This window comes from Triturus cristatus, chromosome 3_2, assembly GCF_964204655.1.
Source record: "Triturus cristatus chromosome 3_2, aTriCri1.1, whole genome shotgun sequence".
NCBI lineage: Eukaryota > Metazoa > Chordata > Amphibia > Caudata > Salamandridae > Triturus > Triturus cristatus.
This window is the reverse complement of record NC_140584.1, coordinates 315,764,411-315,782,984: the sequence shown is the minus strand read 5'-3', so window position 1 is coordinate 315,782,984 and position 18,574 is coordinate 315,764,411. Positions and strand designations below refer to the sequence as shown.

General features: G+C 46.0%; 1 protein-coding gene across 5 annotated transcripts in view; it reads left to right on the top strand.

Annotated features, from left to right (window-relative positions):
- LOC146857260 (uromodulin-like) overlaps positions 1-18,574 on the top strand; it is a 389,869-nt gene that overhangs the window by 179,034 nt on the left and 192,261 nt on the right. For 4 of the 5 annotated variants that reach the window (XM_085647771.1, XM_085647766.1, XM_085647769.1 and 1 more), the window contains exon 3: positions 8,047-8,802. In XM_085647771.1, the coding sequence (XP_085503897.1) occupies positions 8,047-8,802 (756 nt within the window). Of the gene's footprint in view, positions 1-1,024; positions 1,144-8,046; positions 8,803-18,574 lie in introns of those variants that run through there. The other variant, XM_085647770.1, reaches the window with a different exon arrangement.

The following is an 18,574-nucleotide window of genomic DNA, read 5'->3' as shown; positions in this document are numbered from 1 at the left end:
ATATCTCTATATTCTACTTCACTTGTTTAACTATTTGTCACATCAATTTTCTATTTTTTAGGTAGGTACATCAATACATGCTGTAGCTATAGGTCATGTTTATTTACATGCACCTTTTTTACCTATACATCTGGGGCTCCTCTTTGGGAACGACCTTGTCCCTCTTGGGGCTATATAGCTTATTGTTAGAAAACTGCTCCATCCCGGGTTATCTTTTTGTCAATCACTTAATTGTCGCCATCTTTCTCGATCTAGGAGGACCTGGATCTCATGACTACTTAGTCATGTCTATTTAGCTGCTTCTGTATCTATTCTAGCAGTAGTTATCAGTATGGCTATTTTTTCCACTCTCATTTTGCACATTTATAAATGGCGGCCATTTTAGTGCAAGCGCCTATCCAAGATGGCGACTGAAACGGCACACAGTGCATTTCATTAAGCGCTCTACACGTTACTTTTAGGTCCAGGAGCGATGCATTGGATAATTGATGCTCGCGGCGTTGCACTATACTATAAAAAATGCCTTAGACTTTTTTTTTAAGTAAGTACTTCTCGTGCAGAGTGCCTTCTTGTTAGACCTGCTCTATTCGCCCGTGGCATGCCTTTATTTCTATTTAATATGCTCCTTCATTACTGTATAGATTTTTAACATTTGCTGAATAGTAGTTTCCTCATCGACCACCCAAACTGCATGAGATCATAAGGCGCCTATGAGTGTATCGCACTTTGCTGTTCTGAGCCACATTTATGCCTTCTCCATTTTTAGAACTACACATGTCATTAGGGATTGCTCCCTAGGCATATATATTTCATCAGAAGAATTAACTTTTGGAAGATCCCTCCGGCAGAGCCAGTACAAATTCATGCCTAGAAAGTATGTGTATTTATGTATCTTTGGGTGTTATTTCTTTTCGTTCTTCTTTTCATTTTTCTTTACCTTTCTTTATTTCCAGAATTTTGCTTCCTGCTTTATACTTTTCGTGGTGACAATAGACTGGGGTCACATTTGGCTCGCAATTTCTATGATCCCTCACAGATTGGATTGCTCCTCACCTTTAAACACTCTATTGGTGACTAGTTTCATATCGCTATCTTGGGTTGCCTAAAGTCCACAGTGCTCCAATATGTGAAATCTTTTTTAAGGTAATATGATGTTTTGTTGTTCCTACAGACCTTTTTGGTGACATGTGTTGCTACAGAGCCCCCCGCACTACATATTTAGCAACAGTGCACGTTACACAGATGGCTTTAAGCCACTGATCTAGTTATAGTTTCAGTGCCCTGATGAAGGAATTTTCTATGTATGTGCCACTTCCGAAACGCTCGTCACTGCTTTTGTCTTTGAAATATGTATGAATAATGATTTGATTAACTGGGCATACATTGAACTCTGTTCTAGTGTGTTTGTGTATTTTTCTTGTGTTAATACTGTTCGTTGTCTACTGTTCATTTGTCTTGACAATGTGTTATGTCTCCTGTCATGTTTCATTAATTCACTTATGTATAATATGTTAATTGTTAATTATAATGTCGGTGGAGCTCCTCAGCATTTGATGTGTCAAGTATTTATTCTTCAGAGTTTGTTGGTGTATTTTTTATAATAAAATGTATATGTACTATATCACAGAAAAACATGATTTATAAATATGGTATATATTTTTGAATAATCAAAATTTGACAACCATTGGTCTGGTGGACAATTGTAATTATACATTGGATGTAATACCTAATACTAAATAATTGGTTTTGGAGAAGTGTTCTTATATATATATCCTGGGGCAGAGGATCATAACAGTCTTATCTGATACTAAAATATATGGATATGAAGGTGTGACCATAGTTACTTATAAACATCTAATATTGATAATTGAAAAAAAACACACAAGGTGGTTTATTAACAGTCCTTCGCTTAAGACAGTCAATTCCATGGTATAAAAATAAATTTCTGGAAACTCAATGGCAGAAACCACAAATACACACAGGAAGAGAGCATCCTTCCCCACTTCAAAGCTGCAAACCCATATCATTTCATATCCTACAGCTGAAGGCCAGAAGCGTAACCCTGCCCCCAGAAGTACATCCACTCACACATCTGTTTTTTTTTATTAAATCACTGTTCCTAAATTTTTATTTCATTTGCAGAGTTTTGCGAAATGATCAAAATTCCAATTTGGCAAACCATGCAAAATTATATCAACTATGGTAAATGTCACCCATGGGCAAAATGTGTTGCAAATATGTGAATCGCCACCAGAAAGTGTTTTTTTCTGGGATTTTTTTCTATTAAACCTAATTTTGTGTGTATTTTTGCAGTTTTACATCAGCAGCTTTTGTGATTTTATCAATGATTTGAAAAAATGTACTAAGTTTATGTAGAAAAAATGTGCATTTTCGCCCAACATTCATAACAAAGGCTATAATGCCTAAGCAGCAAGCCTCTGTTGAGCAGAATTATAGATTGGTAGTGTAAGGAAAATAAAATAGCCCATAATTCAGGATTCTCTATCCTAACTTCCAATGCAGAAACCAGTCAGGACACAATAATAACAAAAGAAACAAAGGGTACAAAGCAGGCAGGAGAAAAGCCTAAAATGACACTGTCTGATGCCCTTCGGTTATGCCCATTGCCACCATAATCGTGCTGGTCTGGACATATAACATCATCTGAGTCAGGGCACAAGTCAGGGATACACGTAGGTATATTGTGTCTACCCACTATTTTCCCAGGGTGGACTCCTTCCCCCTGCCAAGAAGTTGTGCTCCAGCGAATTTAGCTGAACTTGTCCCAGCATAATTTTCCGACACATTCAGCAATACTTGCACCTTGTTTGCTTTCCTCCGAGCAACAACGTGCAGATGCTTTTTTTTATTTTCCCCTCCAGCTGGGCCAAGACAAGGGGGCCGATTCACAGAACTAACTTAAGACAAAATCCTAAACTTACTACTTTTGGTATTCACAGAAGTTAGGATTTTGTCTTAAGTTTGTCTTAAGACAAATTTAAGACAGACTTAAGACAAAATCCTAACTTAAGTCTGTCTTAAGTCTGTCTTAAGTCTGTCTTAAGTTTGTCTTAAGTCTGTCTTAAGTCTGTCTTACGACTGTGTTAAGTCTGTCTTAAGACTGTCTTAAGTCTGCCTTAAGTTTGTCTTAAGACAAACTTAAGATAAAATCCTAACTTCTGTGAATACCAAAAGTAGTAAGTTTAGGATTTTGTCTTAAGCTAGTTCTGTGAATCGGGCCCAAGGTGCTGATTTAAAGGCTGTTAGCTCTTCATTTGTGCATTATAGTCTTGTCTGGGGGCAATCTTCAGCCTCACGCCGATGTGCAAGAGTAGTAGAGGGGAACCAAAGGCACACAGCTTGTTATCGCTTTACAAGCATTTAGGGGAAACTAGGATTTGGAAGCAAACATTTGACTTTATTCAATCCCCGCAAATAGACAGTCAAATAGACATTTTTTGTTTAATTAACTCTTACAGATGCCACTATCTGTGATGCACATGCCATGTGATGTTCATCGATTTCACAGGCTGTGATGTCACTTGCATACTGTTTAACTTAGTTAGTCCCCCACTTCTCTTTTTAGGTCACAGCCAACCAGACGGCCCAGCTGTCTGGTTTGCTAAAGCCATCTTGAGGACATATAAAAAGATTACCTAGGAATGCATTCCACCCATTGTTTACCATTGGCTTTGTGGTTTGTGACTCATATTGTTTGGCTTTCTATTTTCTGGCTTTATTTGTTTTAGGCTCTCCAGCTTGAGTTTGTCCCTCCTGGTGTCTAAACCGTGGGCCCGATTCACAGAACTAACTTAAGACAAAATCCTAAACTTACTACTTTTGGTATTCACAGAAGTTAGGATTTTGTCTTAAGTTTGTCTTAAGTTTGTCTTAAGTCTGTCTTAAGTCTGTCTTAAGTCTGTCTTAAGTCTGTCTTAAGTCTGTCTTAAGTTTGTCTTAAGTTTGTCTTAAGTTTGTCTTAAGTTTGTCTTAAGTTTGTCTTAAGTCTGTCTTAAGTTTGTCTTAAGTCAAACTTAGGACAAAATCCTAACTTCTGTGAATACCATAAGTAGTAAGTTTAGGATTTTATCTTAAGTTAGTTCTGTGAATCGGGCCCCTTGTTTACTGCATTCCCCAACAAACTTGCTTTCTGTAAACAGGCTTTTAAATCATGTTCTTATCTTGTCACATTTATTCTGCATTTAAAGACAGAGGTCAAATGTCTGACTGTGTCTTCCAGGTAGCTTGACGTTTATTTTTATTTCTCTGACTTGGAAGGAAGAGGATTTATGTGACAATCATGCTGGCTACTGGGAGTCTGCTTGAGGAAAGCTGTACAGAAAATATTTTCTTTTGTAACAAACAACAACATTTAAAAGTCTAATAAATAACTGTGAGGATGATCAAATCAATACATGAGTGATGACATTTCCACACATTGTTTGTGTGTTGTATACTTTTATTAGTAAAACTGCATGGGAGTGCAAATGTAATGGTCATTTCAATTGAAGATGTGTTATCTGCAATGGCAATATGCTAACTTATAATGCATACTCCACATTACCCCACTCTACTCTATTCTGCACCACTCCATGTCACTGCACTCTACTCTGCACCACTCCACACTATGCTACTCAATTCAACACTGTGTCACTGCACTCCTCCCTGTACCACTCCACTCTATGCCTCTCTACTCTACACCACTCAACTCTACTTTATGACAATGTTATCTACCTCACACTAATCTACTACGCACCACTGCACTCTTCACCACTGCACTATACACCACTTTGCACTACTCCACTTTATGCCACCCTACTCTGCAACATTGCACTCTGCACCAATGCACTCTACACCACTTTACCCAAAACCAATGCACCCTATGCCAATCTACTCTGCACCAAATCACACTACACCACTATACCCTATGCCACTGCACTCCACACCACTCTATCCTACTCTGAACCACTGTACTCTGCACAACTCTACTCCACACCACTGCACTCTATACAGTATACTCCGCAACATTGCACTCTTTGCCACCCTACTTTATGCCACTCTACACCACTGAACTCTACACCACAGAACTCAATGCCATTGAACTCTATGCTAATCCACTCTAAACCATTCTAATATACCCTGCACCACTGAACTCTACAACTCTTTACTCTATACCGCTGCACCCTACGCCACTTCACTCTACTCTAAAACAATCTACTCTGTCACTTTAGTCTATGTCACTCTATTGCACTCTGCACAACTGCCACTCCACACCACACAACTACACACCACACCACTGCACTCTATGCTACTGCACTCTATAGCACAACTCCATTCAACATCAATACCCTCTATGCCACTGCACTCTATGCCAATCTTCTCTGCACCACTGCACTGTGCACCTCTACACTCTACTCTATGCCACTGCACTCTATGCTACTCTACACCACTGCACTCAACACCAATGCACTCTATGCCTGTCTACACCATGGCAATTTATGACATTCTATTCTACAGCACTTCACTCTCTGCTGCTGAACTCTCGGCCACTTTACTCTGCACCACTCTGCTCTGCGCCACTCTGCTCTGCGCCACTCTGCTCTGTGCCACTCTGCTCTGTGCCGCTCTGCTCTGTGCCGCTCTACTTTGTGCCACTTTACTCTATGCCACTACACTTGTAATCTACACCACTTGACACCACTCTTTTGCACTGTACGCCAATGCATGTTATGCCACTTCACTCAATTCAAAACAATATACTCTGGCACTGCAGTCTACGCCACTTTATTGCACTCAGCACCACTCCACAACATGCCACACCATGCCACTACACTTTACACTACTTTACTCAAAACCAATACACTCTACACCATTGTACTCCATGCCAATGTTTTTGACACCAATGCACTCTATGCCCATATACTCTACTCTATGCCACTGCACTCTTAGCCACTCTACACCATTGCACTCTACGTCACTACTCGGCACCGCTGTCCACCACTGCACTCTACACCAATGCATTCTTTGCCACTCTATTCTACACCACTGCACTCTACGGCACTCTATTCTATAGCACTGCACTTTCTGCCACTGAACTCTATGCAAGTCTACTCTGAGCCACTTTACTCCATGACACTGCTCTCTACCCTGCACCATGCTATGCCATTCTTCTGCACTCTACGCCAATGCACTCTACGCCACTCTAATCTACTGTCCACCACTGAACTCTGACCTTGCATGCTACACCACTCCACTCTACACCTCCCTACTCTACACTGCATCACTCTACTCTGCCAGTTTAGACTACCCCACTCTGCTATGCACCACTACACTTTACCACACTCCAGGCCACTCCATTCTGTAACACAGCAATCTATGCCAATTCACTCTATTCCACTACTCTTTACCACTCCACTCTACGTTGCACCACTCCTGAATGCCACTTTACTTTACTCTAAGACAATCTACTCTACACCACTGCACTCTACACCACTGCACTTTATGCCACTCTACTCCACTCTGCACCACTCCACCCTACACCCTGCAATCAACGATTAACCAGTCTACTCGATGCAACTCTCATCTACACCTTGCACTCTACACCACTACTCTGTGCCACAGCGCTCTACCCTGCATCATTCCACTCCACTTCACAGTACTCTGAAACGATATACTCTATGTCAATTCACTTCCTTGCCAGTGCACTCTATGCCACTCTGCACCACTTCACTATATGCCACTGCACTCTACACTGCACCACTCTACACCACTCCACTCTACTCCAAACCACTGCACTAAACACCAATTCACTGTACACCACTTTACTCCAAAACAATGCACACTACGCCACTGAACCTCTGCCAAAAGCTTTGCACCACTGCACTTTACACCACTATACTCTGCAACTTTCTACACTATGACACTGCACTCGACACCGCTGCACACTATGTCACACTACACCATTGCGCTCTATGTTACTGCACTCTATACCACTATAGTTTACTCTTCACCTCTGTTCACTATGTCACTGATGGCTGCACAACTCTCATCGGTACCAGTCTACTCTACAACACTCTATGACCCTACACTTTGACACCACTGCACTCTACACCTTTGCACTCTACCCCTCTGCACTCTACGCCACTGCACTCTACGCCACTGCACTCAACCCTACACCCCTCCACTATGTGGCATTTCACCCTACTCTACTCTGCACCACTCCACTCTCCTCCATTGCACTCTACTTCACTGCAATCTAATCTGCACTGCTCTACTTTCTGCCACTACACTCTATGACACTCTACTCTGCATGACTGCACTCTATGCCACTGTACTCTATGTCACTGCAGTCTACTCTGCACCACTCAACTCCATGCCACTCTACTGCACTCTCCACCACTACACTCAATACCACTAAACTCTATGCTTCTTCACATTACACCACTGCATGATATGCCATTGCACGCTACAGCGCTGCACTCTACGGCACTGCACCCCTCCACACTATGCCACTTCACTCTACACCACTCTCCTCCATTGCACTCTACACCACTGGAATCTACTCTGCACCACTCTACTCTATGCCACTCCATTCTATGCTACTCTGCAACACTATACTCTACGCCAATGCACTCTACACTACTTTTCTCAAAACCAATGCACTCTACACCACTGCTCTCTATGCTAATATACTCTGCACCACTGTACATTATGCCACTGCACTATGGGCCACTCTACTTCACTCCATGCTACTCCACTCTGTGATGCTCTATTCCATTAAACTCTGCTCCACTGACACTATACTCCACTCTATGTTACTCCACTCTATAACACTCTACTCCACTCTATGCCATTTTATGACACTACTCCACTCTATGATGCTTTACACAACTCCCTTTATACCACTCTATGTCATGTTATTCTACTCTATACTATGAAACACTACTCCACGCCACTCTATACCACTCCACTCTATGCCACCACCTTCTGATCCGAACTGTTCCGTGTGACACGATGATCATCTATCTCCTTTTCTTTGCCCACCAGATGCACGGATAAGTTTTCACTGTCATCCCACAGCCTCAGTGACCATGAAAGGCTCTACGCCCGGACCCACATATGTGAGATGCATGTGCAAAGCTGGATACTGCGGGAACGGCAACTACTGTTCCGCTGTCGTAAGGTGCACCACGGCTGATTGTTGTATCCCCGGAAGCACCACCTGGAGCTCCTCACTTAAGAGGTGCATCGACGTCAATGAATGCTCTGATTCCGCCCTGAACACATGCGCCCCTCATTCCTGCACGAATGTCCCTACCAACTACTTGTGTTCCCTGAACCGCGCGCTCCAGTGCCCTACAGCTCCCTGTGACGACGACACCGACTGTATGAAGATCGGTGCAGAAATCAAGTGCGCCGACCCCTGTGAGAACTACCAGACTTTGTCTGGACTCGCTCGGCTCTCCAATGCTGACTCCAAAGGCGTGTTCCCCACCGACCGGTATTTATCCGGCTGGTTCCGGTACACCGGGAATGCCGGAGTCAGGCTGCAGGAGGGTTGCACCGGACCATTGAAGTGTGGCTCAGGACAGCCCTTCACCCTCCAAGAAGGAAGCCACCCGCTCCTGGGATCTGGGATCATAACTGCAAAACTCCAGTCAAACTTAATCGATAACACCTGCAGAGAGGCCAGCTCCATCCTGATCAAGGCCTGTCCCAAGCCACCCGAGGATACGAGCACGAGCAACGGGTTCTACGTCTACAAGTTCTTGCGATTCCTGTCCTTTGAGGTTTACTGCACAGGTAAGAGGGGTTCAGAATGGATGGATGAATGTCTCCCTTAGTGAATGACTGAAGCAATGAATGAGTGAGTGGATGGGTTATTTACATTACGATCAAAACACCCGCAAGTCACTTATCCTGCTACGTGATCGCGCCATGAGGCTTTTGACAGCTGTTCACATTTACAGAGTCAGTATCAGAGTGGAACTATGTGGAGTAAAACAACAATCTTGCTAGCAAACCCTTCATGGTGCACCTGACTAAGGCCAGAGTGTGTTCCGGCATCTGGATGTATCTCGAGTGCAAATTAAGTCTCGGAATCTGCCTGGTGGATAGGAGTGAGAACTAATGAGATACAAACATGGCAGTGCCTCAGAGCGAGGGTGGAGTGAGACTGGTTGCCAGACGGGCAGTGTAGATGGTAATATTATGTCAACGCCAGGAAATAAATGGAAATCTCTGCAAAAACTGGTATTTATACCGTTCTGAAATATAAACGTGAAACAATAAACACAATAAGAAACTGAATAGCATTTTAAAGCTGTCTAAAACATCCCTATTTTTTTATTTATAGAAAACAGAGGGAGTATTACTATTATAAAGAAGAATTTCAAAAATCAAGTACAGCTCCTGGCCCTTTCAGAAGCTTAAAACATGAACCTATGTCTGGAAATAATCTGTGCAAAAAGTGGCAACCCGTTACTGAGGCTCAAATCCTGTAATGTGTGTCAAAAGTAAAGAGAAAGTGAGACCATAACATGGTGCAACTGAGTCAGGGCTGGGGGGGGGAGGGGGGAAGAGTCAATCGTGGAATTTGCTGCAGCTTAATTACATGAAATTGCGGCATAATTGTGTGAGACTACACGGAATTATGCGACGAGCGCAAACCTGCATTTAGCATTATTTTCATAGTGCAAAATTCACCTTGAGTTCAAAATGGACCTTGATGTATTTTGCGCTAAAATATAGCATTTTATGCAACAGGACAGGAACAGCAGCAGCCACTCACTCTCTGTTGCTGTGCTCGTGGGTAGGATTTTTTTCTCCCAAATTACACAAAAGTAGGCAAAGGGCGTAATCGTGTAATTTTCAATAATTTTGTGTCACTAAAGTAACCTGAAATTGCTCCAATTACTCTGGCGTAATTAAAATTTCACCCTGGCCTAATCAGGACCAGTGAAACTTCGACTAAAAAAAGTTTACTTAGTGTGTGCACTGTTTTTTAAACATGGTACGCGATCAGCAATTCTTCAGCGCTTTGAAGGCAGCAGCCACAGCTGTAGCTTCATTCATAGGACATAGCGCCAGCAGGAGGCAACACTCACCACCCCCCCACAGTAGCATGCATGTACTACGCATAAATAAAACACACCACACCAATTTTGTTTGGGTAAGAGACTGCTGCAGGTTTATTACATACACCGTTATGTAATATGGTGGGTTATCATACGGGCGATCCAAGGGCAGGCAACCATCTGGGCCGCCTGATGAGCCAAGCAGAACTTGGGCGAACCCCATCTGTGCTGCCCCTTCGGTGATCCTCTTCCCGGATCACGGTCCCTTATTACTCACGCCCCTTTCAGGGCGGAGCGTAGCAAGGTAAGCCCTCGGTTGTTCAGGCCCACAACCGCCCAAAGCACTAACGGGGCACCAACACGGTTTTCCAGGAACCTCCCATGAGTCTCCTGGGCACTGGCACCCCTATGGTGCCGCGCAGAGGTACCCTTCGGTACCCATTTGCTTACAGATCGCCCTGTAACTCCGCCACAGCTCTGGAGGCGGCCACCGTCGCCGCCAGAGCCCCCCACCAAAATAGCTATAGTCTTGTCCGCTAACTATCCTGTCTAGAGCCTCCTGCAAATCTAGATGAAAAGTTCCACTGTGTCACAAGACTCAGCCCCATCCAACTCAGGGCGGGACAGTTTCGGACACCCTGGCTGACGATGCCCCACCTATTTACTGATCACACTGGATGCCGCCCTTCTGGCACTGTGTGTGACTGGACACATGTGTCTCTGATCTCTGGGACAGCAGCTCACTTGTTAGGAGACCGTTACTACCCCCGCTAGCCAATTAGGCTAGTTGGGCAGGAAGGATTATACTTAACCTTGGCACCATCCCATTCCTTGCTAAATCAATGCGCACATGGATGTTCATAACAGCGTATGAACAATGTGCACGGCTGCACCCCAGCACTTGCCCTGCATCCCATATGCTTTATAGGAATTTCGACCGCTCATCTCCCTCTGGGAAGCCCCCTAGGCATACCCGCTTAGAGAATCTGCTGATTCGATACAGGGCGCACTGTCTGTAATCTAGTGCCTAACCTTTGATGTAGGAGATGCCACACACCGCCTAGGTCATGGGGATCTAAAGGAGCACACCATTATCCCCCGGGCGTACCTCAAAGTGGGACTGGCTCCACCCAGCTCTAACGCCAGAAACACACCTCTTAAACATCTTTACTGGTTATGCCACTTGGCACCCTTCAGGTTGCAGCTTTGTGTATTTGTATAGCGTGCATGCCCTCGGGGCACGGTGACGCTGACTAGCCAGTGTATGTTACCCACTCGCTGATACTGATCTATCCTAACTGCCCTTACTTGGATTGAAGGGTTGCTGGATGCTACCCCAGGACTGAAGACTTAATGCTCCAACCCACTTTGACCCCAGAACTTGGGGACAACCCCAGTGGTGACCATGCCTTACATGGTACATCTACCCCAACGCTTGACTATCAATGTGTTAGGGACCCCAATCCCAAAAGATGCCCATTCTATTTTCTGGTTCTAGCCCGCAGAAGAATAACCCAGGGGGGGCAGACAAGTCTGCGGATCCAGGTGGAAAAGTTGTGTGCAAATACCTGCCCTTTCCTGAATTTTGGGACGCCAAAAGGTCGAAAATACCCTGTCGCCATTTGGCACTAACGCAGTGCTTACCAAACTTCTCCGCGCCACAGCACACTTGTTAGCTGACAACTATCACCACCCGCCTGCTGCCCTGGTTAAAGCGTGATCCTTGGCTGCAGGGGAATGCCCACCCAGTGTACAAGGTACCTGATTACATATGGTGCTCGCAGGTGTTCCCCATGAAGGCCCTCGTAGCCAATTGAGCAATGCAGTCCCAGTATTTCGCAGTGCCTCTCTTTGCGTTGAAATTAATTGAGCAAGTGTAAAATTATACTTTCCCACTATTGGGCTGTTAACCGGCGGCAAAGGCAGACTGTTATTTTGCGGCTCCTGACATTGCCTCCGGATATATACCACAAACCACAGTACCTTACTACACGCCAGTACCCTTGGCTTTAACAATGCTTGTTAGTTGTATAAGATAGCTGAAGCCAAAATTCTGGCTTCCCTGCGTAGCATATTGAGAATGCTTCCATTCTGAACTGGTGGGACTGTCACCTCAACGTGTTGAACATTCATTAAATGTCTCCCTTCGATGAATAGCAAGCTCAACTGCAAATGGGACCATTACACTAATCAACTTCCGCAACAGCCAGACAGGTCACCTGCACATAATCTAGGTGCCGAAAGCGGGAGCACTTTGGAAACGGAATAGTGGCGCCCAATCCCCATGTGGGAGACAACATTGACCTTGTTGTACTGTGAGAGAGGCACATGCGGAGACAACATAACTATTCTTTGCCAAAACAGAGCCTGTCCGTAACTTTTGTCTATATTGGGACAAAGGATGAACCACGATAATATCACTGATCAAGTCTGATGTCATATACGCTACCTCTGGCATATTTCTCCTAATTCCCATATACGGCTGACACCGCACTCTTCCCCTGTGCTTTGTGTTATCTTGGCCCACATTGGTGCGAGCAGAGCACCGAGAAGTATACTTGGGTTCTAGGCCGATACACAAGTGTTAGGTGAGAAAGATGAATCCATACTTGCCGAGCCCTGGCCAAAACCAACAACCATTTTCCCCTTGGTCAACAGTAGCACATACATCAATAAGACATTGATAAGGGCCACCTGCATATCTCCAGGTGGCCAAAGGACCTTGTTGTCCAAGCAGCGAAATCTGCGCTCAATGCAATAATACGAAACAGACATTTCCATGGCGCACGCCACCCAGGCGCCAAACAGGACACCAAGGTTTACACCGAACATCCCGACTCCCGACTCACTCATCAAGGCACCGCTGAAGGACCCAACCCTGAACAGCGCCTTCAATGAATAGCAAGCTCAAGCGCAAGTGGGACGATTACACTAAGCAACACCACCCATCAACGGAAATCAACCATACCCCCCTGCCAAACAGGTAAAGTGTGTGTGAAACCCAGCCATGGCCAGACGAAACCATGTAAGCAGTTTATCTGGGGCATTGTAGAGACGTAACCGATACTAGACAACCTATCCCTTCTATCTGACACTCGATAATCATTAACAGAATGCCAGGTGACTTAATAAGAGGCATAACACTGTAACAGCTCCCCGCTCTGAAAATGCTCTTGCTATAAGAGGGAACCTCAAATAACGTGCTTTCTTTACCTGTCATGTGACCTTGACTGGTGGCGAGCTATCCCTGAACCTAAAGGAAATGAAAACTCTGGAACTGCAGCCATGAAAGCTAATTAACTGAAGACCAGTGAACCGAGGCAACTCCTCAGGAGTTTAACCTCGTAAAGCTGAAGTCATGAGACAATCAACACCTTTAGGGTACCAGAGCATGTTCAAAATGATCCCTTAATATCCTTCTTGAATGCTTTAAACTTATGATGCATAAGGCTGCTTAGACAACCTTTGGAATTGCCCACATTTGTGAATGGTCCCTTAATTGTATGTTAGCCACCCACCGGTTAGCCAACTCCATGTGCTTGCAAAGAACACAGTCCCTTATCAAATTGGTGCCCACCAAGAACTTGTTTCTTTTTAATCCTCTCAACCTGTGGGAGCAAAACTAACATCAATGGTAGCACTACCGACCCACAGCGCTCCGATTACCGACCCCAGTATGCCTACCTGCAAAGCTTCACCATGCGCTGCTTGGGCCATGCGTTCCACACTTACAACATCACTAAAAGGTTTCTCTGATAAAAACAGAACCTCCTATATGCTAAGTGGTAGAGTCACCTATTATTTCAGTAATAATACTGAGCTGCTGCAGTGTAACAGTGTTGAAAACACGCCACCATCCCTGAATATTGTATGCAAACTCATTTAGAAATTGGAAGAGTGTGCCCGTGCACTGTCAGTAACTTTGCCAAAGTGGACATAAAAGAACTGGACTGTTTCAAATCAAACGCTGTTCCAAACAGGGGCCCTCAATTAAGTGTCTACCAAGGGCAGCTGCTAATACTACCGCATGTGCTGTTGTGCACGAGTAGGCATTCCTGACCTCAAACCTTCAAAATGCGGTGTTAAACGTGCCAAAGCCAAAGACACAAGTTTTTTTTGTTTTTTTTTATATATTGCCCAAGTAACTGCCTTTAGTCTTTCTTTGCAATTTGGCGAATGGCCAGTGCAAAGCTGCAGCATACATTAAGGTCCCTGGATGGAACAATAAAAACCCCAGCATTTTATCCGTAGCATGTATCCACTATGTGCTGGCTCTGCTTTTCAAGTGGGCAGCTGGGTCACTGGATCTTTGCATGCGTTCAGGGCTGGACTAAGAATATTTATTTATTTATAGAGCTTTTATATAGCGCGAACTACGACCCAAGACGTCGGGTATCCGAGCGCTTTACATGAGCACCGGTTCCGTAACCTGAGGACCCTACAAGTTGTAAGGCACGGGGAGGTTAACTGATTTGCCCAGAATTCCAGGATGTTGAGCATCGTTGCCGAGACAACAAATTGTGTGCTAGAATTTAGCCCCAAACGATGTAAGTAATGTAAGTATTCTGTCCTGTCATCCTTGGAGCATCACCTTGGCCTTTGATGACAGAGACCCTCCCGGGAACTTCACTAGCCCCCTGTCGGCCCGCTGCAGCCAGATGTGCAACTATATGCCTGCACACACACCTCAGGCGGCCACCTCCGTTTGCCCCACACCTAGCTCCTGCCGTGCTGCCAAGCAAAGTAGCATCCCTGCTATTAACCCTGAGCATGTGCAAGTGGACATCCCGACTATGCCAGGTCCATGACACTGTGAGCGTGGATTGTGCAGCAGGCAATCGGAATTCAATGCATACTAAGATGATCGATTCCTGTTGGTGTGGACATCTCTAGAATGGATAGCGCCCTAGTCGCAGGCAGTCCGGGTGCCTGTGGAGGGAAACCGGTGCGGAGCCCGCACCCGGACCCCCCGTTAAGTTGTAATCAGGTAAACTTGCTGCTGGGTATAACATTAGTGGACCATGCAATGGATCCTTGTTTTGGCCACACACGCCTATGTTGCCCAGTGATGGCAGTCACTGACAATGCACAACATAGGTGCAGGACCCTGAAACAGCACCTAAACGCTTGGCATTACCTGCACACTTATCTAACACAATGATTGCAGGGACTGAACCTGCACACTTATCCTGCCCACTGCATTACATAGCATCTAGGCATGGGACATAAGTGATTACCCAGAAGCACCGACAGTATTGGCGCGCAAAAGTGCCTGACCACATTACAATGCACAATCGGGCACCGGAGTCAGTATGCCCAACAGCACAGTGCGGCATGTTACAGTAAATACTGCACTATTTTCCTTATTTAATCCTGGTAAGTTTGATGTGCCCAAATTTAATAAAAGGTGAGATTATGAACACTCTCAGTAATTAACAAGATGTGATAAATAATGCACGACTCAGAATGTCAACCCCTGCACAAAAAGAAATCGTTTGTACAGGAGTTGAAAACTACCAACCCACTCATAATGCCCCGGTTTTCCACCCTTCTCAGATACACTGGCAGAATGTACATCACTGTTGATAGCAGGTGCGCAGTGTCGGCAGACATAATATTAAACGGGAACAAATGCTAAATCAGAAGACCACGTGTGCTGTGAAAAGTTGCATTTGAGGGCTTCCCGTCACATGAACGAACCATCCCCTTTAATTATTTTACTGTTATCATGACTGAGGGAGTAAAGTTGCCAATTATTTCATCCTGTTTACCTACCGCCTACAGCGAGGAGACTCTTTTGTTCACTCTAGAGGTCAGGCCTTGCCGTACTGCACTTCCACCTTTAATCTCAGCACGAAATTTTTTTAATACATTTTCTAATGCCTATTTCAAGCTGCATGAAAACACTCAGAGACTCAATGGGTGTTTACTCAAAGGAAGGGAACGGTCCTAACAGAGCTAAAAATAGAGTTGTTGGCTTTCCTGCCTTCCAGAAAGGAGCTACAAGGAACTTTGGTCCGGAGCTGCAAAACACAGAGGTGCCGATTCCGATCCAGGTAAAAAAAATTGCTTACAACTCGTATCCGTATATTTTCACGTACGAATCGTACAAGTACCGTACAAACTGCGAAGTACGATTTGTAAGTGAAAAATACATACGAATTGCGTCGGGAAAATGGTCCGAGAGGGAGCCGTACATTTTTACGTCCGAATAGTGTCAGGAAAAGTGTCCGATAGGGAGCCGGACATTTTACGTGCAAATCGTAAAACAGAAGTCCAAGCGCGCAAGTACGATCTGTACCGCCCGTCCGAATACACAACTGCATGTAAAAGGCACTGTACGGAGCGAACGCTGTAGCACACATGTACACGGCTAAACTTGTGCCCGGATACGAGTCGTACAGCCCCCCGCACATGTCAGCACCATACCCCTTCCGCACCATACCCCAATACCGTAGCACAGCCCCGCACCTGTACGTGCCGCACCCCAGGCCTGTCTCCCAGCCCCGCACCTGTATGCCCCGGACCCAAGGACCGTACCCCAGCCCCCCACCTGTACGTGCCGCACCCCAGGCGCGTCTCCCAGCCCCGTACCTGTACGCACCGTACCCCAACACCGTAGCCCAGCCCCGTACCTGTACGCACCGTACCCCAACACCGTAGCCCAGCCCTGTACCAGTACGCACCGTACCCCAACACCGTAGCACAGCCCCGCACCTGTACGCACCGTACCCCAACACCGTAGCACAGCCCTGTACCTGTATGCACCGTACCCCAACACCCTAGCACATCCCCGCACCTGTACGCACTGTACCCCAACACTGTAGCACAGCCCCACACCTGTGCGCACCATACCCCAACACCCTAGCACATCCCCGCACCTGTACGCACCGTACCCCAACACCCTAGCACATCCCTGTACCAGTACGCACCGTACCCCAACACCCTAGCACTTCCCCGCACCTGTACTCACCGTACCCCAACACTGTAGCACAGCCCCGCACCTGTACACACCGTACCCCAAAACCGTAGCACAGCCCCCCACCTGTACGCGATGCACCCCAGGCTCGTACCCCAGCCCCGTACCTGTACGCACCGTACCCCAACACCGTACCCCATCACCCTCACCCAGCATCGCGTATGTATGGACCTCACCTACGCGAAAAAGACTCGTACAGAACCAGGACACTGTAAAACAGCACAAGGAGATTCAATTCGACTCACACAACACCACAAAACACTTCTACATGACAAAATACATCTCAATGACTGACCTGGGACATCCAAACAGGCAAACAGAGGCCCAAAATAACAACCAACTCTTATAACACACCCACCAACATTTCAAACCAAGCCACACCCACAAATGGACCAATAAAAAGGGCCCACACACACAACCCATGAGCCTTTGCAACAGACCCACTGCTGACAGACCCCACAGACAAACAACTGCACCTTACTTACACCTTAACTACACCTTCACTTACACACCTTCACACAACCTCATTCACAAACACCCCCTCTTCACATTCACACACACACAGTCACATTCACACCCACAACCATCCGCACCCACACCCCACACCATGCCCACAGACAAGAATCCAAAGTTCACAAGGGCGGAGCTGGACCTCCTCGTCAACAAAGTCATCAGAGTCGAGCCACAGCTGTTTGGAACATTGGTCAGACAGACCAGCATAGCCCAAAAAACAAGCCTGTTGCAGAGGATTGTCGATAAGGTGAATGCTGTTCCGAAGGACCAGGCATGAATGCCAAGCCAGGTGGTACGATCTGCGCAGGGCAGTCAAGAGGAAAATGAACGAGGAATACGCCCAGAGTAACATCACTGGAGGCGGGCTGCCCCGCAGACCCGTACATTACCATCCCTGGGAGGAGAAGGTGATGGCCATGCTTCCGCCGGTGGGAGTACACGGAGTCGAAGGAGTTGCAGAGCCTGGTGAGCACACAAACAACTCACGTAACATGGGGGGAATGCCATCCACACCACAAATACACAAAATGCACGCAACTTCCCCCAAGCCCTCACCGCACACAACCACACTCAAAAACCACGCTCATGCCACTAACGTCTCCATGCCCCATTCACAAATAAAGGCAATGCCATGTCCCAGGCCACACCAACCACAAACCCAAGACTGGATGTCCGGGATGCTGGGAGGGTGGGGCTCACACAACACATCGTGCAACTCAGAAGCAGACACCAATGCCCTCAGCCCATATGGCCTAGGTAAATAACCATGCACCATGCCCAATGCACAGGGACTGGCAAAGTACTGACAAGGCAGCTGACACTTGGCCCTGCTGTATGCAGCACAAGGCCCTCCTGTGACCACTGTACACTCAAACACCTACTACACAAGCTCAGATATCTAGCACAGGCACTCAAACTCACTGTCATGCCAGCATGCACCATGAGGGGACAGACACATCACCCGGGAGACCCAATGACAAATCACACTACAACCAACAGCAGGCCC